Below are 25,051 nucleotides of genomic sequence, written 5' to 3' on the forward strand. Positions count from 1 at the left end.
TGCTTGAATTCTGATTGATCACGGGCTCCGTCTTGCACCGCCTTTCTCCACGTAGTCGTACTGATTCGGCGACGGTCCGAATATGAGGCATTTTTACGCGAGGCATTCGGGCAGTCAGCCAAGACAATACACGACCAAGAAACGACAAAGTTTTCCCGCGATCGTCCGCGTCCAGTTGCCTGATTCACTGGGCTCTCGTGTAGGGCCTCCACACTGGAGTATGCTTATATTATCAGATCCACAGAACAGGTGCCATCGTTGCCTTTCCTAGTTAGTACCCTACGGTTCTGCGGAGTGTTTTCCAGTACCGAGACAAGGTACTTGAATAAGATTATCAATCTCATCTTATCAATCGTTCACATATTTAAGGTGTAAGCCAACATCATGACGTTGATTTTTTCTTCAAGCTCTTGGTTGAGTGTCTTGCCATTCCTTTCTTTGCATCGTCATCCGGCATCATGAAGTTCATTACTCTGAGCTCCGCGCTTCTGGCGCTGGGCGAGACGGCCGCCGCTCGCATGTACGCCCGCGACAATGCCACGACCACCCGCAACACCACCTACGACTACATTGTCGCTGGAGGTGGAACCGCTGGTATTGTCGCAGCTGAGAAGCTCGCCAACTCCGGTCGCAGCGTGCTCCTGCTTGAGCGTGGTGGACGTTCCTTCTACATGACCGGCAACAACAAGACGATGCCATGGAACAGCACCGTCACCATGTACGATGTTCCTGGCATGGCCGACCACACTGGCGCCTCCCCCGATCTGCAGTACTGCAGAGATCTTGCCATTGCGGCGGGATGCCTCCTCGGTGGCTCAACCATGCTCAACGCACTCATGTTCGTCAGGCCCCGCGCCGCGGACTTCGCGTCCTGGCCCGAGGAGTGGCACTGGGAGAACGGCATCGCCGATGCGGCCGCCGAGTTCTACGAGCGCCTTCCCGGTACCACCTTGGCTTCGGAGGACGGGAAGCGCTACGATGACGGCGCTTTCGAGATCATGTCCCGCTTCTTGGATGCCAACGGATGGAGCGAGCAGGATGCCCTGAACGATGTTGAGGCAAAGGAGTTGATGTACTCTCACCCTCCCTGGTCGGTAAGTAACGACGTTCTTTTAAGACCTTTAAGCCCATTCTAACAATGTATAGATCGCCCACGGCCTCCGTGACAGCCCCGTTCGCGCTATCCTCCCCGACGCCGAGGCCCTCTCCAACTTCCACCTCGAGCTTAACACCAAGGTTCTTCGTGCCATCCGTGAGGGTGGCCTGGTCACCGGCATTGAGGTTGAGCACGACAGCGGTGCCCGTGAGATCATCAACCTGGCCAAGGGCGGATCCCTGGTCCTGGCCGCCGGCTCCCACTCCACTCCCCGTGTCCTCTTCAACTCCGGCATCGGCCCTGCCGCCCAGATCGAGATCGTTGCTTCCGGCAACACCAACATCCAGCTTCCTCCCAAGGAGCAGTGGATTGAGCTTCCTGTCGGCGAGAACCTCAAGGACCATGCCATCGCCACCGTCACCTTCACCACCAAGGACAAGCTTGTTGCCCTCCCCAGCACTGCTTGGACCAGCCCCGACCAGACCTCCATCGACCTCTTCGCCCAAGGCAGCGGTCTCATGGCTCAGTCTGGCCAGCGCCTGAACTTCTGGACTTCCGTCAACACCTCTGATGGCGCTACCCGTCACATCCAGGGTACCGTTCGTGCTGATGCCAACAACACCATTGGTGTCAAGGTCTACCTCACCCACGGTACCACTTCCGTCGGCACCGTCGAGATCACGCCTGAGGGAGCTACCAACATGACCCAGAAGCCTCTCCTGCACACCGAGGGTGATGTTGAGGCTCTGACTACCATGGTTGACACTCTGCTCCAGTACGCCCGCAAGCCTGACAGCATCCTGAGTGTTCCTGGGAACGCCACGGCCGAGGCTCTTGTTGCTGCGGCTGGTAGCGGTAGCCACTACCTTGGCACTACCCAGATGGGTTCTTCCAACGACGGCAAGAGCGTCGTCGACCCTGACACCAAGGTTTGGGGTACTGAGAACCTGTTTGTTGTGGATGGAAGCATGCACCCCGAGGTCCCTACTGGCAACACTCAGGCTCCCATCATGGTCGCTGCTGCGTATGCTGCCAAGAGAATTCTGGCTCTTGAGGCTTAGTTCATGCATTCATAATGTAGCAGTGTTTTCACATAACCACTTCAGCAGTATCCATACCAAAACCAGGAGTGTACCAAAACCTATGAACTAATACCAGAATAAAAATGAAACTGTACACCAAATTTTTGAATGACCTTTTGCCAGTGCACTGAGAGCTATGTCTCTAGTTCAGGAAGACACGAGCTGGCTTTAACCTTGACCTTCAACGAGCCACACGGGAAGGAGGGAATTCCCACTACCATGTCGACAAAAGCTTTTCTAGAGGGAGAACAACATGTTGCCACATATCTTTCAAACAATCAGTGCTTCCTATCCCCTTCCCAGGATTTCGAAAGCACAAAAGACACCATATTATAGCGTCTGCAAGAGGCTTTCCAAAATCTGGCTCAACTTCTTGATGCCACTCCATCGCCGTGCAGAAGTTCGTAAGTTCTGTGGAAGTACTGTCCATCGACATCTTTGGATGTGACGGATGGCTCTCCAACTTCTGGCGATAAAGCAGTTCAAGAAGAATAATTCCCAGAATGTGAAGTTTCGATCGCTCCTGTTCGCGAATGTTGTCCACTTTGAAGCGTCGTAGGGAGTCAAGGAGAGATTGGTGTACGAGGTAGGGCTGTAAAGCAGACGTCCCGGGATCTCGTAGGAACATTAGCTCCCCAGGAGACCATGAAGTAGGGAGCCACGGCGAGGATCCTACACAAGCCAGTAGTAGAACCGTTGATAATCCAATACGCAGTCTCTTCGCGCGATAGATTTGGGTCCTGATGACTGAATCCAGTGATTCGACCTCGATGGGTTCCTCAGCTTGTCGCCAAGGAGCAGAATGAAAGTAGATATGCTGGTTGTTCTTGGACTTCAGAAAACCAACGTAGGGCTTGGCAGGCGCGAAAGCTATCGATTCACAAAGGTTTTGAATCGGCAAAGAGGTGTTTTCTTGCTCGGAGGCGTCAATGTGTTGTCTATAATTTGAATGACCTTAGAATTGGTAACAGTCCTGTGTCTAGTGTAAATCAGTGGTTACTTACGCTTTGCTTTGATTCGGTTGTGCATTTGTGCTCGCCTCCTTCGGCGGAGCGATGGAAAACAGTTCGGGCGAAAACCATCTCGCGAAATTCCGCTTCTGCTTCAATTTCTTCAATGCGTTACTGGCAGAGAGACGTTGACTGAGCTCGTCCAGCTTATCCACGGCGTCATCGCTTTCGGAGCGCATCTTGCCCATCTCTTGTGGCCCATCCTGACTTACGCGAACTCTCACATGCAACCCCTGATCGTATCCAAGGGGATTAAACATCAATGCGATACTCTCACCTTCCTCGTCGCTGTTCTGACGTCTCTGGGCTGTGATGCCACAAGGGTGGCCGCTTGAGCATACGCAATTGTCCGGCCAGTGTTCTTGCAATGTCCTAAATAGCTCCTCTGCTTGGTCTTGGACCTTCTCATAACTTTTCCAATGGGTTCCATTCCCCGGAGAAGGTCTAGAGGCCGAATCGAAGGTAAAGTTCAAGTCCATGGCACCATCAAGATAGCGGCGTATGTCGTCGTTGTTCTTTTTCAGCTTAGTCAGAAGCTCGTCTTTTCGATTAGAAACACTGGTGGCTAGGCGATAGGTTTTGCTCTCAATCCTTCGGGCACGGCTCTGGTTCGACAGGTTAGTTTGCATGCAGAATTTGAGACTGTATGTCCACACAGCACACCGTGCACCAAGCAAATCGTTACTGACTTTATCAATGGCCAACAACTGGCGAAGTTCGTCCAAAGCAGCTCCTACGTTTTGAAAACGACATATTAGCCAGCGGAAGTGTTCCTCCTTGACTTTGCGTCGGATCTCCGCTTCGATATGCCTTTCGTGCCACAGGCCAGGCTCAGTACCGTCGTAAAGCCTTTTCCGCTCCTCTTCAGATACATCGAGAGCGTCCAGTAAAAGAGCGATGTTCAGATCATAAGATATGCGCTGACCGACTACATCATCAATGAATGACTCAAACATGGTTCGGAATTCCCAATAAAATTCAAACTTTTTCGCGAGCCCTTGAAGTTCTTTAGCGCCATCCAGGAGGAGGGGAAATGCCCCCAAGACCACACCAGCTATTTCGAAGCCGGACATTGCAGCATATCTTCGGCGACAACTTATTCTTTTGCTGCTTTCGATGAAATGATCGGCTGGCTGAGCGTGGAGAATCGTGGAATGAACAGATGAAAGTTCACTTGCATGTCAGGCCGCTTTCGATTCAATTCTACCATTAGATCAACAAAAAATAACTCACGACACGTGAAGATTTCTGATTTGTTGTTGGTTATGCAAGTAAGCTCATGTGGCATGCAATAATGACGTATGTGATGGGTGACGTGTTCCGAAGACTGGCATGATATGGCAAGGCTGCGAAGAGCTGCAAACCCCTCCCAAAGAATGGCGGAAATCCCGCTTTGATTTCGTCTTCCAAAGTCCAACTTGTTCTATTACAAGTAAAAATACGAGTTCTGTATAGGCCGCTATGACAATTGCTGAGCTTGGAACGTCGTGTCTGGACACGCTCGATCATCTAGTTGATAAGTCCTCAAGTTCAAACGAGGATGGCCGATATGCTTTGGTGGAAGACTGCCGCGGCAGGTTCCGGGTCTGGGCTGCAAATATTGGAGCTCTGCGGCCAAAAACCTCTCCTAAATCGCTGGATTACCGCGTCAGAGAAGCTGATGACATGAGATCAAGTATTGTGTCCGGCCTGGGGAGAATCAAAGAATCAGGGACTTCGGGTAAGGTCAAACGCTATGGATACATGTATCGCGACGATTCTAATTATCAAAGCTCTCAGGATCTTATCGGGTGCCGCAATCAACAGGCGGAAAGTTGTGAACAGATATGGACGTCCAGAAGTTGAGAAAGACGAACTACAAGAGCTCTTGTTAAACATCAAATCAGCAATCGACCATTTGTTTGAGCTGTCAATCATCCTGAGGAGGCACAGACCGAGAGGTCGCGCGCCGAACATCTCTTTCGAGCCAATCACGAATTCTCAAGACATAACAAATGTCGGAGACAAATTCCCTAAGGCGAAGGAGAGCCCATGGTTATTGCAAAGACTTGGCAATGCAGTCAGTCAACGCAGAAATTTCATACAGTACAGGCAGAAACACCGACCTGGTCTATTTGAGGACAAAGGAAAGAATCCAAAGGATACGACGTCTTCGAAAGCAACTACTTTCTCGGAAGACTCTGGGCAGTCTGGATTATTGGCGCCCATGAGAGCGTTGTCGTTACATGGGTCTGCGACTTCATTCGCCAGCGACCACGACACAGCAGATGAGGCCCAAGGCTTGCGTGTTCCCAATCTCACTGACATGGTAATTGATGGTGTTCCCCTTCGGTATGAGGAAAAGTTCGAGTGTCCTTACTGCAGAACAATCTGCAGTGTGGGAGACCGGTATGAATGGAAGTAAGTGGTTTCCATGAGTCCCATACTCAATCTATTGATCATTGTTGGCTAATGATTGTTACTAGGAATCATGTATTCTCCGACCTCCAGCCATACATCTGCACATTTCAAGATTGCGAAGAGCCATTACGACTTTTCGAAACTCGAAGCGCTTGGTTCAAGCATGAGGTGGAGGCACATCGGCGGAGGTGGTCATGCATGTTTTGCAGTGCAAGAGACCATTTTCGAAGTTCTGATGCTCTTCAAAGACATCTTGAGGCAAGCCATCCGGGAAGCGTAACGTTGAATCAGCTACCCTGGGTGCTCAGAGCATGCGAACGCTTGGAGGAGGACGACAGCAGTTCATGTTGTTTATGCACAGAATGGAGGCCAAGCCTACCTACATCGAATAACCTCGAGTCTCTTTCACGCCACCTAGGAAGACACTTACAGCAACTCTCGCTCGCATCTCTTCCACTTCATATCACAGGACTGGAAATGAGAGACACAACAGAGAAAGGAAAATCTAGAGGCAATACTGAACGTCATGCCGCGACAGACACTTCCTCTCCACCAAGGTATCAAGCCACCAAACCGGTGCTTAACGAATCAAGCCAGCAATCGAGTCACGGCAAGGAAGTGGTAAAGGCATTGAATCCTAAGACTTCAAGCGCGGAAACTGGTCCTAGGGAACGTGAACAAAGTGCATCGACGAGATCAACGTCCGGAGCGGCCATTCAACACAATACGCGGCTCGGAGTTGGCAAAAAGCACAGATCATCAAAGCCGGCAGCTACATATGCCTGGGTGTGGTACTGCGTAAGTTTTTCTTCCCTGCATTGAACATCCGTAGCTTATGAGGTGGCAGTCTAATTGCTCCACTGGCCCTCTCAACCCTTCTTCTGATCAGGCATGCCCGAGCTGCCAACATTGGAGATGTGAATACTGTAGCATGCAACAAGTTGCAATGCCAGGCATTCGTTGAAACACAGATATTCCCAGCTTCAACGTCAGTGGATGGAGTTGCCTTGATCAGTTTCGTTCATCAGATTGGAATGGGCGAACCTAAGCTGGTGAGTGGGGCCGGATCCGGCACGGCCCCTCCAGGGATCGCTCGGATCCCGCCGACGGCGCGAGGAATTCCCTTAGGGCGATACTACCTTAGTATGAGTTGAGTTAAGCCAAACCTGCCTGCTGTCAGTGTTTTGAGGTCTGGAAGCATCCTATCATCTGATAAACACTCAGAAACATGGTGAAGTGAGTGAGAACAGGCAAAGAGTCATTGAAACTCGAAGAGGATAGAACAATCTCTTGTGTTGTGGTTTCGTTGCTGATCTTGTCTGTCATTGAAAGATCCTTGTACAATTTGGACATTGCGCACAGACCATTGGCCAATTAAGAGATGACAGCCAGTGAGGTGTGAAGTCAATGTGAAAGCGAGCGGTGAATGTTAACCCGGTGAAGCTTAGTGGCCAAGTCTAGGCAAGAAGGCTGGGGAAGTAGCTTCTTTAGTTGATATTGGAGCACGGCATTGCACCTGCCAGGCTGCTGTGACTGCCAACAGGCTGAAAGAGCCAACTCAGTGTGTTGTGATGGCAGGTGGCAGTGCCCAGGTATCTTCATGCACCCCTGAATGCCACCCAATAGCCACTGAGCAAAAACGCTTGGACCATGTAGCGGTGAGAGGGTCGCAGCTACTTGATTGGCTCAGCAGGACCCCGCAGTCTGGCAAGTACTGGAGACCCAACAGACCAAGCTAGCAGTGATCAATTGGCGCTAAACCCGGTGAAGGAGGGGAGGCACCCTTCTCCCACAGGCCTATCGTGCCACTGGCCGGCCTTGTTGATTCTGCCCCGCCTTGCCCACAACAAGAGACCCTCCAAACCTCTGAAAACCATCACCACGCCTTCCCTCCCCCTAGCTCTTCCGAACCTCATCTCTGCGCTGCGCGCGTGAAAATATTCCCCTTCCCCATCCCAATTTGCGTCGCAGTATCCCTCCAGAACCGTCCAGCTACGATTCATCATGAAGGGCGAGGTAAGTAAACGCGTCTTCTTTTCCAAAATTCCCAACAGGCGATTCAACCTGCTGCATTGTGGCTTCGCTGTCCATTTTCGCGGCAGCAACAACCCCTGAAATCCAGCCCAGCTACCCAGCCTACCTCGCCTTGCCTCGGCCCTGATAGCTTCGAAACTGACATCAATCTTCTCCAGATTCTTCACCTTCACCTCGGCCAGGCCGGTACCCAGCTGGGCAACTCTGCTTGGGAGCTGTACGTCGACTTTCTTCGTCCCATGCCTTCCTTATCCGATGGAAAATCCGATGGACTGACCGCCAGCGCGCAGCTACCTCCTCGAGCACGGCCTCGGCCCCGATGGTCGTCCTGACCCCAACGCCAAGGACGTCGTCGACGGAGGATCCTACGAGACGTTCTTTACCGAGACTAGCAATGGCAAATACGTCCCTCGATCCCTCTTCGTCGACCTCGACCCTTCCCCCATTGACGAGATCCGGACTGGTGGCTACCGCCAGCTGTTCCACCCCGAGCTGTTGATCAGCGGCAAGGAGGATGCCGCCAACAACTACGCCCGTGGCCACTACACCATTGGCAAGGAGATGGTTGACAATGTCATCGACCGTGTCCGCCGCGTCGCCGGTTCGTTCCTGCCCGCCCAATGCATACCCGTCAGCCCGCGCCCAAACTGACCGACATCAACAGACAACTGCCACTCTCTCCAGGGTTTCCTGATCTTCCACTCCTTCGGTGGTGGTACCGGTTCCGGTTTCGGTGCTCTGCTCCTTGAGCGCCTTTCCACCGAGTACGGCAAGAAGTCGAAGCTCGAGTTCGCCGTCTACCCCGCTCCTCGTGTCTCGACTGCCGTCGTCGAGCCTTACAACGCTGTTCTGTCTACCCACAGCACCATCGAGAACTCGGACTGTACCTTCCTGGTTGATAACGAGGCTGTCTACGACATCTGCCGCCGCAACCTCGACATCCCCCGTCCCTCGTACGACCACCTGAACCGCCTGATCGCTCAGGTCGTCTCCTCCATCACCTCGTCTCTCCGCTTCGACGGTGCTCTCAACGTCGATCTGAACGAGTTCCAGACCAACCTGGTCCCCTACCCTCGTATCCACTACCCCCTCATCAGCTACGCTCCCGTCATCTCGGCTTCCAAGAGCTCTCACGAGAGCTTCAAGGTTCAGGAGCTTACCTTCCAGTGTACGTCTGCCCCAGTACCTACGCGCTTTGAGAACACAGAAACTGACAGATTGCAGGCTTCGAGCCCAACAACCAGATGGTCGTCTGCGACCCCCGCAACGGCAAGTACATGGCTGTCGCTCTCCTGTACCGTGGAGACGTCGTTCCCCGCGACTGCAACGCTGCCATCGCCGCCCTCAAGGCCAAGGCCTCCTTCAACCTCGTCGAGTGGTGCCCTACTGGTTTCAAGCTCGGAATCAACTACCAGAAGCCCATGGCCGTTCCCGCCGCCGCCGGCGACGGTGGTCTTGCCTCTGTCGACCGTTCCGTCTCCATGCTTTCCAACACCACCGCCATCGCCGAGGCCTGGTCGAGATTGGACCACAAGTTCGATCTCATGTACAGCAAGCGTGCCTTCGTCCACTGGTACGTCGGTGAGGGTATGGAGGAGGGTGAGTTCAGCGAGGCCCGTGAGGACCTTGCCGCTCTCGAGAAGGACTACGAGGAGGTCGCTGCCGACTCCTACGAGGCCGACGAGGGAGACATTGAGTACTAAGCCGACATCGGACGCACCGTTTCTTCGTTTCGCGGTAAATCGGTTACTGCGACGAACTACGACGTATCTGGTGGCCTTGGGCGGAACGAATTCACGAAAAAGTTTGTTTTGGCGGCCGTTGGAGTGTCGGTTCAGTAGATTTCTCTGTTCTCGTTCCCACTGAACGGACATGGACGCGCAAGACACTGGATTACCCCATAACCCATGAATGGATATTTCGGAGTCAAGCTCGAGTTGATAATAGATGAGACCAAGTCCCTTTTCTTCACACGAGTACATACACGTGGTCTTTTGGTTCCCCGATACTTGAAAGGTCGGGGCCTTTTCCCGTAGTCAATTGTAACTGAAATTGCACATTACATTTCCACATCAGCGTGCCAGACGACCTCACTCCAGTGATGTCACAATGTCAGGAATGAAGTGAGGTAAGAATTATCATGTGGCTGCAATAAGTGATCTATCTCATTTTTGGACGCCTTTTACCTATGCCGTTTTATGTTCACCAGTGGTATTCCCTGACAATAATACATGCTTCTCTGCCCGATCATTAACAACCTCTTTACTTCTTCTCCTTGTTCTTCCACGCCTCCGCTCTCTTCGCGCCGCGACCTGTAGGCTTCGACTTCTGGACACGACCCTTGACCTTGGCCCTCTTGTTGCCGAACTTGAGATCCTTGGGCCTGCCGTCCTTGGCGCTGGCGCGACGTCCCTCAAAGATGAAGGCCTCCGGCGCCTTGATGTCATCCTTGGGAACAACACCAGAGCCGCTGGCCCTAGGGGGCTTCCTGTCACCGCCCTTGCGCTGCTCACGCATGGCACCGGAGCGACCCAGAAGACGGCTTGCACGGCCGGCCATGGATTTTTGCTCGGGAGTGATCTTCGCCTTGTAGCTTGTGCTACCCGGTGCGCCGCGAGCGGCTTGACCCCTCGCCTTGGATGAGCGCTCCATTGCGAGTGCCGTCTTGTGGGGGGCCTTGGCACGGGTTACACGCATGATTCTGGGGAGCATGGGAGGGTACTTCTTGCCGTCCAGGAGGAGGGCTGCTTCGACGTGGTTGGCGTCCTATGAATGTTAGCATCTTGCGACTGCAACCTGGGGAGCTCTGTTGGTACTCACGTAGAACTGAACGTAGGCGAAACCCTTGCCCACTCTCGTCTTGGGATCACGAATGACGCGCACGTTCTCGACCTTGCCAGCTTGCTTGCCAAACGTCCTCCACAGACCCTCTTCAATGTCTGCGGGAACCTTGGTGCGCTTCCTCTGCACCGTCTCACCGGCCTCGTCCACTGTAGTAATCGTCTCGTCGTCGACGAAGCCCAGGTTACCAACAAACACACAGCGGCGATGGTCTGTCGGAGAAGGGTGGGCAACGCTGTCGACGCGCAGGTGGCGTTCCAGGACAACGGTGCCATTAAGCTCTGCGACAACCTTGCGCGCGGCCGCGGGGGTCGAGAAGACGACGTACGCGTTTGCGGACTTTGTCGTCTCCTGCATGACGGCCTTGGTGATGTAGGCCGCGCGCTTGGGCAGGGCGCCGCCGGAGAAGGCGACGGATCGGAAGCGGATGGACTCGATCTTTTGCGCCGGGGTGGCGTCCTTGTCGAGGACGCTGGTGAGGTGGGCCTCGAGGGTGCGCTTGGCGGCCTTGTTGGAGACGGCCTCGGAGGCGACGTTGGAGAGGAAGACGGTGCGGTTCGCCTTGTCGATCTCGTCGTTCTTGTCCTTGTTCTTGCCCTCGGCTGCGAGGGACTCATGGACGGGGACTTCAGAGTCGGACTCCTCCTCCTCCTCTTCTGAAGCTGCCTCCTCGTTCTTGTCCTCCTTTTTGCTGCGCTTCTCCGCGGGTGTCTCCTTCTCCTCGGCTTGCGCAAGCTTGCTTAGGTACTTGCCCTCGATATCGTCCTCGTCCCTCTTGCGCTTGCGCTCCTTCTTAGGTTTCGCGGCGGTTTCTAGGTCCACCTCTTCCTCTGACTCAGCCTCGGCCTCATCGTCGTCATCGCTTCCTTCCTCGGAGTCTTGCTCTAGCTCCGAAAGCTCTTCGTCGTCTTCCTCATCGGCATCGGGCAGTTCTTCGTCAGAGTCTGCCGTTTCGGGCTTTGGCTTCGGGGGCGGCGCTTGGGAGTATCTCGTCGTAGATGGAGCCTTGACCGGACCAGCCTGGAATTTGTTAGAATTATGCGACTTCAATTGGCCGACTACCAGTGTTATATCAAAGACTTACACTGGATGCGAAGAGTGCATCGAGGGTGGGGTCAATAGCCTTTGTTGAGGCCGTAATTTTAGAGTTACTGGTAAACATGTAAGTATTCTGTGTTGTAACACTTCAAATAGTCCCAACCATACCCCTTGGCCATTGTTGCGACGAGTTTCTTTGCTTGCGTAACGTCACGATGTTTTTTCTGCAGCGGGCCTGCTGTAGATGCACCGGCCGCCAAAGTCTCCCGCCAGAAAAAATAATCAAGCTCCTCTGTCGCCGGCCTGCGCCCCCCAAGCCGATAAGGAATTTTCGGCGGTTCGGAGGCTGATAAGAAACGGAACAACCAGCCATTGGCGCAAAAGGTCTGCCGGGCGCTATTTGCCGAGAACAAGTGCCCCGTGCCCACTGTTGTGCCAGCTCTCACCGCTTTCGCTGTCAGGGCGAGGACTCGTTCTGCCGACCGATGCTGGTTCCGCACTGGGCAAGACGGGCAAAGGCACAGAGAGAGAGGGAGCAGCAGGTGAGCGCATCTCTCATGGAGCGGCAGGTCACTAACGCTTCTCTTCCCATCTCCGAAAACCCACCACAACACCACCACTCCGCGCTCGCCCACCTCTGATTCCGGGCTCTACGCAATCTCAAGCTTTCATGCTATCCTCTGCCAGCTTTTATTTACCTCTAGATTTTGGCAGACACTCGCTTTTCTCCCCACAACGGCCAGCCCACCACCCCAACCTGCCTCTGCTGGTTCTGCTTGTCCCTCCGCGCCCCGTCGCCGTCGTTCCCACGAAAACGTCTGGTCGAATTGCACCCGGCCGCGACCCATCCTGCACCCGAACCACCCGATTTGATATCGCAAAGCACGGTATCAAGTCCTCGTTTCAATGGCAGCCACGGCGTCAGCGCCGCCTGCCCTCTCACCGGGCCAGGCGACGCTCGATCATGACGACAGCAACATCTCCAGCCCTCTGAGCGACGTCGAGGACAAGGACGGCGGAGACTCCCTCGATGGCATGCAGCTCGATCCGCCTCAGTCACACCACGACGATGCGCTCGACTCCGACAGCAACCTGTCCGAGGCGAACGATACCGAGGCGGAGACTGAGCGCCTCTACGACACCCCGCAGGCCCAGCGGCACAAGGACGTGGTCGTCAATCAGTTCAACGACGGCCAGATCTTTGAACGCACGCCTAGCAAGCTCCAAAAGACATTTTCCGTCGACGGCGCCGACGATGGCGACGACGACAGTCTTTCCGACCACGACGACGTGTCGATGGCCTCCAGCCACGGTGACGAGGCGTCACCCAGCAAGCCCAAGAAGTCCACAGAGCTCCCCTCCGCCGAAGACAACCCTGAGAGCGCCGATAACAAGAAGAGAAAACGGTCGCCGATCGCGGAGTCAAGCGAGCCAGGGCAGCCTTCCAGGAAGCGCACCGGGTCAGTCGTGCCCCAGGACCAGGAACCACACAAGAATGACGTGGAGTTGCACGAGGACGAGGTCCCATCCACAAATTCCCACAGCGGCGACCACTCTGCGACCGACGACAACGCCCCCGAGCTTCCACCGACCAAGCGTGGTCTGTCGCGCGACGGCCAGAGCCCGGTGAAGGACGCTCAAATAACGAAAAAGATTACCCGCAACGGCAGCAAGCGCAAAGGCAATGCTGCCGAGGTTCATGACCATGAAGGCCATGACGACGCCCGCGATGATAGCCGGGGTGACGAGGATGCGGGGACTCACGATGACGAGCACGCTGAACACGAGGGTGACGACGAGGCGGAAGCGACACACGACGAAGAGCGTAAGGAGCCCTTGAGCTAGTGCACGAAGCTTAGACTGACCAGATTTCTAGTCGAGAAGAAGCGTGCCGCTGTTGAGGAATGGACAGATTTGGAGGAGAAGTTTGTGTTTTTCCGCGAGCGGTGAGTATTCTACGCGTCGAATCACCCCGCCCGACACGCGCTGATTGATTTGCGGCAGACTGTACAAGGATCGCCTAGAGCGCCTCGAGCAAGAGGAGCACTCCCTGCAAGCCGAACCTCCATCCCATCCCGAGTACCTCAACATGAAGCAATGCTTGGACGAGAGGCTCGAGAAGAAGTTGCTGCACATGAACAAGGAGTACGAGTTGTCCGTCGAGGCGCTTGAACGACTAGCTGTGGCACGCCGCGCCCAGATCTGGGACCAGTTCTACCAAGGCGTAAGGGAACAGCGCTCAAAGATGCTAGAGGATCTCAACAAGGAGTGGTACGAGACACAGAATGCTAGACGTAGCGCGCATAGCGTGCCAGACTACGGGCTTCTGTTCCCTACCAACCCGACCCAGCGCACCAGGAATGCTGTCGCGTACAACTCGGAAGTTTCTTTCCTTGCAGGGCTTGCCAAGCACGAAGGTTTCCCTGCGATGCCCGCCATCCGCGGCGCCAACGCGATGGAAGTCGAAGACGATCTAGAGGCCATGAAGGTAAGATAACATCGTCCCCTGGCTCTACCGGACATCCGCTAATGGCCTCCCAGCGCAGTTCAAAGCCTCGTCAAAGGTCAATGATGCAGCCTCTTGAGGACTATCAAGCAGTTGCGTTCGGGGGTGCTCTTGGCCCTGCCGGCGAGCAATTCATTAAGGACACGCCTTGGGCAAACCCGAACCACATTTCCCACAAGATCAGCACAGGTCCTTCGGCGCAGGGGGCGCGGGTCAACAGCCCGTCGCAGAGTAAGACTCCAGCAGGCCCATCGCAACCGCCGCCGTTATCGAACGGCCACGCGGTCCCGCAGACGTCACCACACACGAGTCTGTTTCCTTCTGCATCCCCAGAGATGGTAAGGACAGCAAACGTTCTCACGCAGAGCGCTCAGATGAAGCGCGCAGGAAGTCGGGCATCGAAAGCGGCCAAGGACTCGGCGCCCAAACAGGAACCAGCGACAGCGGTGGCAAGTTGAGAGGCCATCACCCGGTTGCTGACGGCGTTTTCGAGGCTTACTGTACTGTTATGATACCCCACGACGGCTTGGGCGCATCGCCCTCTTTTATTTTCTTCATCTCGGTTACGTTTATGCCGCGCACAGAGGCGTTGGCTTTTCATCGTTGGGTTCGCATAGACGTGCGAAGTCCCTCAGTTTTAAAAAGAAAAAGACGGGTGGTTTGGATCGGTTTGGGGCGCCTCGTCTGCATTGGGGTGGGCAGTTGTTCCCTGTACCTTTAACGAGACATGTACAGAAGTTGATTGGTTGTTTTTGATTTTTTACAGAGGTGCATTCATGTTAGGAGGCGACTTCTTCTCGCCGGCATATATTATACAATGCAAATGCGCTCTCACTTGCAAACCCATGTATTCGGCGTCTTATGACCTGGCCACATAGTGACACTGTTGCCTCATTTCATCGTTCATCCGCTGCATCGTACCCTCAGTTGTTCTTTGCCGGCTGCCTTGGAACATCGGGGACCTTGACGTCCTCGAACTCGTCCTGTCCGACCGCCTTGAGAGTGTACCAGTCTAAGATGCCTAATTAGCTAAACACTTCTTGAATATGAACAGTCGCCACATACACACTGCGCCGGCGAAGCACCACAGACCGGCACCAACAGCGAGGTTCTTGACGAGGTAAGGCTTGCGTGCTCGGATCAGGGCGGGCCCTTGTCGCAGGTTGCGATCGTAGTAGGAGGACTTCTTGGGGCTGTTTTTTTGCTCGTCAGACCACACTCAGCGGGTGACTGCGGGGGACTCGTTGCTATACATTGCCATTGCGACTGGATTTATCGGCCTTCAGCTCTATTCGATCGCTATGAGAAATATCGCAGGTGTGGAGGTGACGGGGTGTGTCGCTGCCCTTGGGCGATCGTGGGTTGCGCCGTGATGAAGTTCGATCTCGCCTGTCGCATAGACCGAATAATCTAGAGGAAATTCATAGGCCGAACATTCCCTTGCCGCCGATTGGTATCGATAAAGCGGCTGAAGATCGGCTGAACTGATAGTGACGTAGACTGATCCGATAAGCCTGTCGGCAGGGGTCCCTGCGGGCAGCGGTTGTCTTTTTTTGGGGCCGGGCCAGGACGCAGAGAGCGCTCGCTGCCTTTTGCATGAGAGACATACCTTGCTTCCTTTAGTGCTTCTTCTACCTTACGGTGAGAACAGCTGCGAAGTGCAAGCTTAAAATCCCAAGCCAATTGTGTTTCGAAATCAAGGAGCTTTCCGGTTTTACATCGTCATCACGGAGCCAGCTCCTTCTCATCTGCCGGACGTCCAACATCTCGATTTAAAGAGGCCCAGAGCTCCAGGGGGCCAGACGGGTGCACAGGCTGTCTTTCTCTCCACCCACAGGCACCACTCACCACACACGACCACAAGCACGGAGCGCTGTCTGCAGAAAGGGCACAAAGGACGCTAAGCCCAAAGCAGCTACCCAGGTCGACACGCCCCGTCATAACCCGCGTCGTTGGTCGCTTGTCACGCAGCCTTTCGACGTCGCCAGGCCGCTGCTGCACTTGCACCGCAGAAACACTTCACACTTTTGGAGCTTGGGGGAAAAAAGAAGGACAAGGCAATCGCATCGGACACCAGTCACCTTCAAGTTGCCTAACCATCCAACAAATTTTCCACCGGATTCTGCTGGCGACCCTTTTGAAGACGACAACTGATTGCGATCTTGTTTATTTTCCGGCGCGTTGGAGGCATGGTGACCTGGAAAAAGCTTGAGCTCTCCATATTTCGACAAGTCGCGACAAGCTCCTGCCACGACCCTTGTGATCTCAAACCCCCTCGCCGTGGTCAACCTCCGCCACAACAAACCACAATATCTCGCATTTTGAATCTCTAGAGTACTTCGCGAGATCGGTTCGACTTGTAGTCCCTTCATCCCCGATCGGTCATCGCAACGATGGCGTCCGCCTCTGAGCAGTCCGTGAGCGACCAAATCCGCCAACTGAACGACGCCCGCAAACTCGTCCTCGGCGACGTCAAATACTATCCCAACGTCGTCCAGAGCATCCTTCCGATCGTCGGACCCTCCGCGCGCGTCGAACTACGAAGATGGGGCGCCGACTTCTTAGCCGAGGCCTTTGCGACGCCAGCCCTCCCCGGAAGCGAGAAGGAGACGATGCAGCTCTTCGTGCTGGACACGCTGCAGACCATGGTTGAGAACCCCAATGAGGACGCCCATGTCTTGCGGAGCGCTATACAGACTGCCGCTAGCGTTTACCCGTATGCGTTGAGATGGATGTGCGTACGACCCTAGGATTGAACGGCGATTGCTGGTGAAGGGGCAGGACTGGACGCTGACTTTCTATCGGTAGCATCAACAACTCGTATGACACCACCACATGGGAGCGGATGGTAGCGATCAAGAAGAGGATTCTCAGGATATGGGACGACGCTGAGCCTACGGTGCGCATTTGCTGCATCAAGTTTGCACAGCGAGTCGTACTGGCGCAGTCAACGGCCAACCCAGCGGAACCCAGAGTAGGCTCGGCCCGATGCATCGCTATCTTGACGACACTGACAAACTTCCCTAGCGTGGTGACTCTCTTGACATATCGCTGGACAAGATCCCGCCCAATCATCAGACGTTGGATGCTAGGACGCTCGACGCTGAAGGAGCTGGTTTGCTGGACAGAATGCTGAGCGTCTTGCAGGAGAACAGCAGGTAAGGATCAGTATGTGGGAGCAGGCCTGTATCACAGCTAACCGCAGGCGCCTTGGTGATAGTGATGTTCTCATTGTTGATGCCACTCTCAACTGCTTGTCCATCTTGATCCGCACACGGCCCGGCACGGCCAACAGGATCTTGAATGCCGTGCTCAACTTCAACCCACTGAAGCTCGCAAACTCGCCCATGACTCCCAAAACCCGCGTAATGGTCAAGTCCATGGAAAAGACCACCCGTATGCTCTTGATCCATTTGTCCAAACGGTACTGTTTCCACTGTCTCTGGCTGGTGTTTGCCACCGACTAACATGCACCCAGCGACCCGCACAACCCCATGGCGCCACGAATCCAGCAGCACGTCGAGAGGATGATGCGTATGCGAAACGAGATATTCGACGAGGCCGGCCGCAAACGGGCTTATGAGGCTCAGCACCACGACGGCATGGACCCCAAGCGTCAGCGACTGGTACCACAAGTATCGACAACACCACAGATCCAGATCACATCGCTGCCGCCAGGCCCTCACAGCCTCGGCGATGTGTTCACACTCACGGGCAGCGAAGGCCTCAAGGCGTTTGACGTAGCAACGCTGCCTCCCGCCATGGCCGCCAAGATCAGCATCACCACCCTCATCCGTACAGATCAACATCTACTTATGAAGGCGCTCGAGGTAAGTACGCTGCCACGAACCGAGGCGCCCATCTAACACTCCGTAGGGCATTCGTGGACGACTCAATGCGTTGGCTGCCCAGCCACCACCCCCAATTAACCCAGAAACTGCACCGCTTGGTGTAGACGAGGACGATGACGACTACGAGCCGGACTTTTCTGCGGCCGAGGACAACGAGCAGATTCTGAACAAGCTTGATGGCGATAGTGTGGCCAAGCTGGATGACGGAGACTTTGGGCTCAGGTCCTTCAGGTTGCCGCCGCCACCGACGCTGACGCCCGAAATGGCGCTCAGCGCAGGTCAAGGTTCCGTGATGTCCCTGTTCCAGTTCGTGAAGACGCTCGAAGATCCGGCCAAGAAGTCCAAGTCTGGCATCAATCGATTGGCGGCTAGTAGCAATGATCGTGAATCGTGGATTGCCATCATCACACGTCTGGCTAGCAGGTCTGCGGCAGGCCTGGAGGGTGTAGACGTCAAAGACGAGAGCAGTAGCTCTGCGGCACGATTCTCACTCGGCAACAGTATCAGAGAATCTCTATATACCTACGTGCTCGAGGACTTCCGACGGCGCATCGATGTAGCCATCACGTGGTTGACGGAAGAGTGGTACAATGACCAGCTGCAGAAGAAGCAAGCCGGCGATCAACCCATGCACTACGAAAAGTGGGCGTTGAAGCTCATTGACGGCTTCTCGCAATATCTCAATGCGCAGGACAAGGTGCTTACGAGGTTCCTGGGAGAGATTCCCGAACTCAGCCCGGCGATTCTGTCGCGTGTCAAGGCCATCTGTCGAGACCCGACAGTCGTCCCCCTGGCACTGACAAGTCTGCTGTACCTGGTCATGATGCGGCCGCCGGCGAAGGAGATGGCTCTGGATACTGTGCAAAATATCTGGACAGAGTGTAAGTTGAGGCCAGTCCATGTGTGCTGTTATGTTTGCTAACGCCGACAACAGTCGAGGACGCAAAGCCGTTGGCAGCGAAGTACCTCGTCAAGTTCAGACCGGCCTTCCTCCAAGCGGCCAAGGGCGACGCGGAGAACAACAACGCTGCCGCGGCGACCAACAACACGGCCATCGCGACGTGAAGGTGGTCGCTTGTATGCGGCCGTCAATCAATGACGCGACCATGGATGATTTTTCACACAGACATACACATGAGTACAGCAAAGGATGTAGACGACCAAAAAAGGTACGCGCGGACTGGAATGTGGAGAGAGAGAGGTCTGCTGTGGACACTGGCGGGCAGTGGTCAACGATGGTGGTTCATGGGCTGTTTGAGCTTCAGACTGAGGATACCCTAAAGTGAGAGCGTTCGAGGACTCCCCACCGCAGAATGGCGGGGGAATCGTACGCGGGAATGGCTAAGCATGGCATCGAATTGGCGTTTGACTATGAGGTTTTCCACGGGAAGACCATGGAGTGTACGGATTACTACTGTGCATATATAACATTAGGGGTTAGGAGTTCCCCTCGCAAGGCAAACGGAGATGAAGTCTCAAAAGTTAAAGCTTAGCAAATGGAAATCAGGTTTCCGGAGAGATCTTCGAGTGCCGTGTTCCATATCTTTGTCTGCCGGATATTCGAAAGACGAATTCCCATTCCTAGCTAGTGAGGCAAAGACCGCTGTCTGTGAGGCGCCATCTTGGCACGCACGGGAAGGGCGGGAGCGGTTTGGACGGACGCTGTGGGGCTATCAGTGGTTGGGGTCCGGGGGGCCGAGAGGCCAGGCCAGACCGAGCAAAGACTCCGGAAGACCGACCGACACTAATGCGAAGGGGGTTTGGATGGCTGGGGCGGCGGCGTGCGGCGTGCGGCGTGCGGCGTGCGGCGCGCGGGTGATTTGCCGGCGTTGTTGGTCGATGCGTTTTTTTTGAGCTTTGCCTTGCTTTGGGAAGGACGGGCGACATCCAGCCTCTTTGTGTAGGTTTACGGGAAGGAAATGCTGCGTCGGAGAATATTTTGTTACAGACAGAAGGGGGCGGGCGGGTCAGGAGGCTTTTTTGCGGGGAGGGGTTAACTTGGGCGTAGAGAGGCTTTGATCAATGTTGTGCAGTTGCGCTGTTCCGCCAAGAGAGGATGCAGATGGAGCCGAAGATCTGACGATGCTGGGCTGTTTTCAATGTTCTCTGATGATGTACGGTAGTTGGGCATACTTTTCGGCTCGAGGTTAAGAGTCTGATGATAATAATAACAACCTTTTGTCCAAGGAACTCTGGTGTTTCTGTGTAGTTGGCCTCGTTGGAGAGTTGCCGTTTTTGGGTTTCGTTTTCCGTTTGGGATTTGTTCAGCCTCGTTGTCGGACTTTGAGTGTGCTAAATCAAAGGGGGGGAGAAATCCATTCATGCATTTGGTTCCAGTTGGTTTGTTGTGAATAAGACTCATGTTCCAAAGGGTCCACTGCCTGATAGGTCTGATGCTTTGTCACTGGTACGACCAGGACAGGCAGAGCCCTACGAGGGGGGTTCGCTGCCAGAGGCGGACCGAGGATGGGAGGAACCTTGGGAGGGTTGGATCGAGCACGATATTATCTTTGATCTGCGCTGGGGGCCGGGGGGCGGACTTGGGACTGGATAGGATTGAGGGGAAACGCGGCTGGGCTTTGCTTTTTCTCGAAATCGCATCTCTCGTTGATTGCTGCAAGTCTTAGTCTGCGGGAGGCGAGGGGGGCGGGAGATGGGGTGCAGTTGACTTTATGCGAGGATGCAATGCTATTCTTCTTTCGTTGTGTCAAGATATTTCTGGTGTTGATGGGTTGATAGGTGCTGGTCTGTTGTGGGTGTGGTGCCGCAGGAGAAAGGGGTGCCTATGCTGCAGTTGGTTATTGTTCAACTCAAACAAGAGGGAAATTCGATGTAATGCACCCAACCATCAACGTCTGTCTGTGAGTGACATCGACAACAACGCTTCAATGCTTCACCGTATTCCCCTTGCCTGAGCCCCCCTTAGCTAAGACGGGCAGGCACAAAAAAGACGGACGGGGGTCACGAAAGAGGACATGCGAGGGGCCGTGCATTGACTTGTGTTCTCAGCAGCAGCAGCAGCCGCAGCACCCAGTACTGGACGGATACAGAGTGACGCAGCAGCAGCGATCTTCGTTGCTGGGGAACAGGGTGGTCTCCTGTTTTTTAGTGGGGTCCGACTGGCTGGCCCTGCTGCGGCAGCCCGGAAGGACCTGGGAGGTGGTGGCCTCGCAGGGCTCGTGGTCCGCTGTGATTTGCCTGCCCAGCCGGTCGGGAGTCTGGCGTGAGCGTGGTGGGCAAGGCCTGGCGATGGCGGCAGTACTTGCACAAGTACATTAGTAGCGAAGTAAAGTGGTTGTGTTGTGCTAGACTGTTTTCGTAGCTGGGCAGTGTTGATTCCCCGACGCGGTGTGGTGGCTCCCGCCTATCCGCGTGTGTGAGACTTAATTATGCCTGTGCTTTGCTTGTGCCTGGACCGGCTTCATTCGAATTGCTTGCAAGTGCACCGAAAAAAAGGAAATGGGAAGGCATCCACTTTAGAACGAATCTGGGGGCCGCAGAAAAACATTGCCATTGAACCCGGCCTCGCTAACAAGGACTGGACACTGGACGCGCTGCAAGGAGAAACTGGAGCCTTTTCCTGTCGTGTCGTCTTCCTCTTTCTCTTCCATCCCATGCTCATAGCAGAGCGGCCCTTCTTTTACACTAATTTATCTGGGCTTTCCCCTTCTCGCTCGACCCTCCTTTCCCACCTCCTGTCAGAGGAAAATGACCTGACTGACGTAGCCTCCAAACACACGGCCCCGAGCAAGCAGAGACACACAAAACACACATACCCACGTTCGTCGGCTGTTTATTCCTAGGTGTCGTACCTACCTAGCTTGCAGTGTACGAAATACTACCTACCTACCTACCAGCCAGCCTTCCACTCCGTGATCAGGCCAGGCACCGAGCGGAGCGAGATTCTCGTTCTTCCCTGCATCGCATCGCATCGCCATTGCGCTGCTCTGCGCCTGCATCGCCTGCATTGCGCACCGAGGAACTTCGTCCCAAGCATCGCCCCGGACTTCCGCCCCAAGAAACGTATGGAATCGCCATCGCTTGTCTTGTCCTGCTTGACGCAGAGCTGCAGCTCTCATTCCAACCCTCCAAAGAATCCCACGTCAGCCACCCCTCGTGCCCTCGAACGGCCGCCGCGACATCAGACGCACATGCTGCCCGCCGTTTTCGACCACTGAAGCGAACACACCCCCGATCCAAAAAAGACGAACGCGCTCCCCTCCCCCCCCAAACTTTCCCATCCTCCCGTCTGCCGCAACCACCATCCGCTGCTACATACTTGAACCGCCTACCTACCGTACCTACCTTACTAGTACTACCACGCGCTACCCAACACCCAGCCCGCGAACTATCTTAACCTCGACCAGCCTACCCGGACTACTCAACCTTAACAAGACGGACAATGAACGAGAGACATGCCCAGTAAACTCCAAAAACCACAGAAGCAACAGACGCAGCGCATCCCCTCTAATCCTCCCCAAGTCCCCGAATTCCAGGGCTTCATTCTCGGTAAGGGTCCCCGTCCTTCCCGCTGTTTGCTTGAAACCTCGCCCCGTCCGCCGCCAGTCCACCACTCCTGAAGACTCTCGATCGACGTTGCTTCCGTCCTTGCGCCACTACTTTCGACGGCCCGAGAGAGAGGGGGATACGCAAATCTCTGGGGAGAATTCTCCTTGGCTAACTTCTCCTCTCACCATAGACACCCGCAAAGCATCCTCAGCGAACCCTTCCTCGGCGACCACAACGACGACAGATACCCCGTTAAATGGTCCACAGTCCAACCGCAGCCTTGCAACATCAACCGCCGGTGCTGCCCGCAACGTTAGCATGAGCACTCGCTTCGACGGGAACACCAGAATCCAGTCGACGAGCAGCCCCTCCCCGTCTCCCCGAGGCACCCAAAAGATGGTCCAGACCATCCGCACAGTACCCAGCTTCGAAGCCGCGAGCGACACGAGCTCCGACACCCACCACTCCCGCAACTCCGCCTTCTCATCCTCCGTAAACAGCAACGCCAGCGCCGTCAGCATGGCTTCCAACCACCAAGACAGAACGCCCCCGAGCGTGAAGCTAAAACAGGAATGGTCCAACGGCGACGCAACCCTCAAGCCGAGGGACGGCTCGCCCCCCGTCGACGACGACGCCGCCGCCGCCACCGAATCCCAAGGCGCCGGCTGGGACTCGACCATCGGCAAGGCGGGCCTGGGCAAGACGGGCCGCGTCATCAACAAGCTCGTCAGCGACAATGAGGCCCTCAAGCGCGACATCCAGATCGAGCGGTTACGAGCCGAGGAGGCGAAGCAGGCCGCCAAGCTCGTCGAGGACAAGATGGAGCGCCTGATCAGCGACTACGAGAGCCGCCTGCTCGAGGCGAGCGTCACTAAGACGCTGCTCAGCCGCAAGGAGCGCCAGGTGGAGACGCTCCAGGGGAACGTGGAGCTCGAGAAGAAGCGCACGTCGGACGCGCAGGCCAAGGAGCAGATGTGGCGCGACGAGATGGAGAAGATGCGCTCCAGCACGACGAAGCAGGTCGAGGACGCCAACACGCACGCCGCGCTGATGGAGGGGCGGTATAACGCCATCAGCTCGCACTGGAAGGACCAGGGCGACGAGGTGAAGCGCGCACATCTCAAGCTCCGCGCCGAGATTGCCGGGCTCGTCGAGGAGAGGAGGAGGGATGACGACAAGATCACGACGCTGAGGGACCTGTGCGACCAGCAGGACGGCAACATCAAGGAGCTGCAACGGCAGAAGGAGGACATGGAGAAGAAGTTTTCGGATTACAAGACGGAGCAAGAGGCGGCGTTGAAGAGCATCAAGACAAACGCGGCAGAGAGGGAAGCGGAGCAGGAGAGGTTGTTGGAAGAGACGAGATCGACGTTGGCGAAGTTGAAGTGGGCGTTGAGCGTAAAAGAGAACGTCAAGGACTTGTTGCAATGATCTCAGTCACGCTGCCTCCAGACGGCACAGGACCTCCCACCGCCGCAGCCGGACCTCCTCCTATTCGATACCAGCTCCATTCCATAACCTCCGGCCGGCTATACCCACATTTACAATTTACCGCGATAAAACACGGACCACCCAGCACACGAGGAAAGATGTGCATACCGAACCACGCCGGCCATAGGCCATAGACCAGACCAGGCCTCGGATCAGAGAACTTCACTTTGTCTTTTCTTCTTTTTCTCTCGATCGACGGCACACTCCTAAGGAAACCGAGTCAAACACGACAGAATAGAAAAAACGAAACCCGGGACGGATGGCGGATAGGAAAACATTCCTTTTCTCACATTTCTGGATACAGAGACTTGGCTACCGCTCCTTGTTTCTTTTCATATCGGACAGAATCGGCATCGGAACCGCGAATAACTTACACACAACGCACATTGGTCTGCACTTGATTGTCCACAAAAAAAGAGCATCAAGAAGAGAAAGATACTAGGGAAATCGGAGTTTAGGGGCGTTCTTGGGGAACGGGGGCGGTCGGATGCCAGGGAATGCATGAGATTTGCGTTCGCCCCTTTGTTGGTGTCTACTTTGTTTCCCCCTTGCCCTCGAGGGTAGGATACTCACTGAATGGAAGTGTCACTGCCGTACGGGGGGCAGGGAGTGGGTAGGCTTTGGATTGTGCGGTTTCTTTTCTTTTTAAACTTCCTACGTCCGAGGACGGCGTGTTGGGGCATAGTTGAGACCATTGTCTTTTGAGAATCAAATCATATTGAACAAGTTCATGAAGCTGTATGTGTGTTGAATGTGTCTTCGGGCTGAGTTGAGGCAGAGAGGTAAGCCCTGGTGAAAGGCGGGCTGAGATCGCTGGGGGCAAGTAGGTCATAAGTCGTGAAGACTCTGGCACGCATCTCAGTCTACCTATTTAAAGGTGTGCTTCTTGTGTATGTGCCCTTGACACAAGACACAATCAGGTCGTCAAAGAAGTTGTCAAACCGGTCCAGTAAATGTAACGGCCAAGTGCGTGTTCAGCCTCCAGACATGCGTGCCAGGCATTATGCCATCGTATCCTACGGGAGTGAAAGCTAATGTAACCAGTATGGTACTTGTGTATTCCCAGTATACCAAGGCGACGATCAAGAACGACGGCGAGGCAACTCGGACACGCTTGCGGTGATTTTGAGTGGGTGTCGTCTAGAATGGCTGCTCAGATGCCTCTGGGCTTGTAGCGCGGCATCACCTGCGTT

General features: G+C 54.9%; 9 protein-coding genes across 9 annotated transcripts; 6 read left to right on the top strand and 3 right to left on the bottom strand.

The window, feature by feature from the left end:
• Window positions 1-458: 458 nt before the first annotated feature.
• Window positions 459-2,157, top strand: CDH-1-1 (Cellobiose dehydrogenase; the record flags this gene model as incomplete). The annotated part of the gene is made up of 2 exons (XM_032036353.1): window positions 459-1,094; window positions 1,147-2,157. 2 exons carry the CDS (start codon window positions 459-461, stop codon window positions 2,155-2,157), a joined length of 1,647 nt encoding a protein of 548 aa, XP_031884834.1.
• A 351-nt stretch (window positions 2,158-2,508) lies between these two features.
• CGGC5_v013593 (uncharacterized protein) lies at window positions 2,509-4,144 on the bottom strand (the record flags this gene model as incomplete). Its single annotated transcript, XM_066152947.1, has 4 exons — window positions 2,509-2,793; window positions 2,855-3,116; window positions 3,183-3,793; window positions 3,878-4,144. 4 exons carry the CDS (start codon window positions 4,142-4,144, stop codon window positions 2,509-2,511), a joined length of 1,425 nt encoding a protein of 474 aa, XP_066007832.1.
• A 505-nt stretch (window positions 4,145-4,649) lies between these two features.
• Window positions 4,650-5,868, top strand: CGGC5_v013594 (uncharacterized protein; the record flags this gene model as incomplete). The annotated part of the gene is made up of 2 exons (XM_066152948.1): window positions 4,650-4,908; window positions 4,968-5,008. 2 exons carry the CDS (start codon window positions 4,650-4,652, stop codon window positions 5,006-5,008), a joined length of 300 nt encoding a protein of 99 aa, XP_066007830.1.
• Window positions 5,869-7,592: 1,724 nt separating this feature from the next.
• Window positions 7,593-9,325, top strand: TUB1-0 (Tubulin alpha chain; the record flags this gene model as incomplete). Its single annotated transcript, XM_032036356.1, has 5 exons — window positions 7,593-7,604; window positions 7,781-7,839; window positions 7,913-8,223; window positions 8,287-8,790; window positions 8,847-9,325. 5 exons carry the CDS (start codon window positions 7,593-7,595, stop codon window positions 9,323-9,325), a joined length of 1,365 nt encoding a protein of 454 aa, XP_031884833.1.
• Window positions 9,326-9,884: 559 nt separating this feature from the next.
• NOP12 (Nucleolar protein 12) lies at window positions 9,885-11,680 on the bottom strand (the record flags this gene model as incomplete). The annotated part of the gene is made up of 4 exons (XM_032036357.1): window positions 9,885-10,388; window positions 10,443-11,483; window positions 11,548-11,614; window positions 11,670-11,680. 4 exons carry the CDS (start codon window positions 11,678-11,680, stop codon window positions 9,885-9,887), a joined length of 1,623 nt encoding a protein of 540 aa, XP_031884832.1.
• A 727-nt stretch (window positions 11,681-12,407) lies between these two features.
• On the top strand, window positions 12,408-14,465 carry DEP1 (Transcriptional regulatory protein DEP1; the record flags this gene model as incomplete). Its single annotated transcript, XM_032036359.1, has 4 exons — window positions 12,408-13,326; window positions 13,378-13,447; window positions 13,506-13,989; window positions 14,043-14,465. 4 exons carry the CDS (start codon window positions 12,408-12,410, stop codon window positions 14,463-14,465), a joined length of 1,896 nt encoding a protein of 631 aa, XP_031884702.1.
• Window positions 14,466-14,930: 465 nt separating this feature from the next.
• On the bottom strand, window positions 14,931-15,268 carry CGGC5_v013598 (Cytochrome c oxidase assembly factor 3; the record flags this gene model as incomplete). Its single annotated transcript, XM_032036360.1, has 3 exons — window positions 14,931-15,019; window positions 15,073-15,200; window positions 15,261-15,268. 3 exons carry the CDS (start codon window positions 15,266-15,268, stop codon window positions 14,931-14,933), a joined length of 225 nt encoding a protein of 74 aa, XP_031884703.1.
• A 1,132-nt stretch (window positions 15,269-16,400) lies between these two features.
• Window positions 16,401-18,923, top strand: pta1 (mRNA cleavage and polyadenylation specificity factor complex subunit pta1; the record flags this gene model as incomplete). Its single annotated transcript, XM_032036361.1, has 7 exons — window positions 16,401-16,741; window positions 16,816-16,981; window positions 17,035-17,165; window positions 17,228-17,431; window positions 17,486-17,837; window positions 17,884-18,739; window positions 18,793-18,923. The coding sequence occupies 7 exons, from the start codon at window positions 16,401-16,403 to the stop codon at window positions 18,921-18,923; spliced, it is 2,181 nt and encodes a 726-aa protein (XP_031884700.1).
• Window positions 18,924-22,273: 3,350 nt separating this feature from the next.
• Window positions 22,274-23,798, top strand: CGGC5_v013600 (uncharacterized protein; the record flags this gene model as incomplete). Its single annotated transcript, XM_032036362.1, has 2 exons — window positions 22,274-22,367; window positions 22,558-23,798. The coding sequence occupies 2 exons, from the start codon at window positions 22,274-22,276 to the stop codon at window positions 23,796-23,798; spliced, it is 1,335 nt and encodes a 444-aa protein (XP_031884701.1).
• Window positions 23,799-25,051: the final 1,253 nt, after the last annotated feature.

The sequence above is a fragment of the Colletotrichum fructicola genome, assembly GCF_000319635.2.
Source record: "Colletotrichum fructicola Nara gc5 chromosome Unknown KSG_Nara_v1_contig08, whole genome shotgun sequence".
Lineage (NCBI taxonomy): Eukaryota > Fungi > Ascomycota > Sordariomycetes > Glomerellales > Glomerellaceae > Colletotrichum > Colletotrichum fructicola.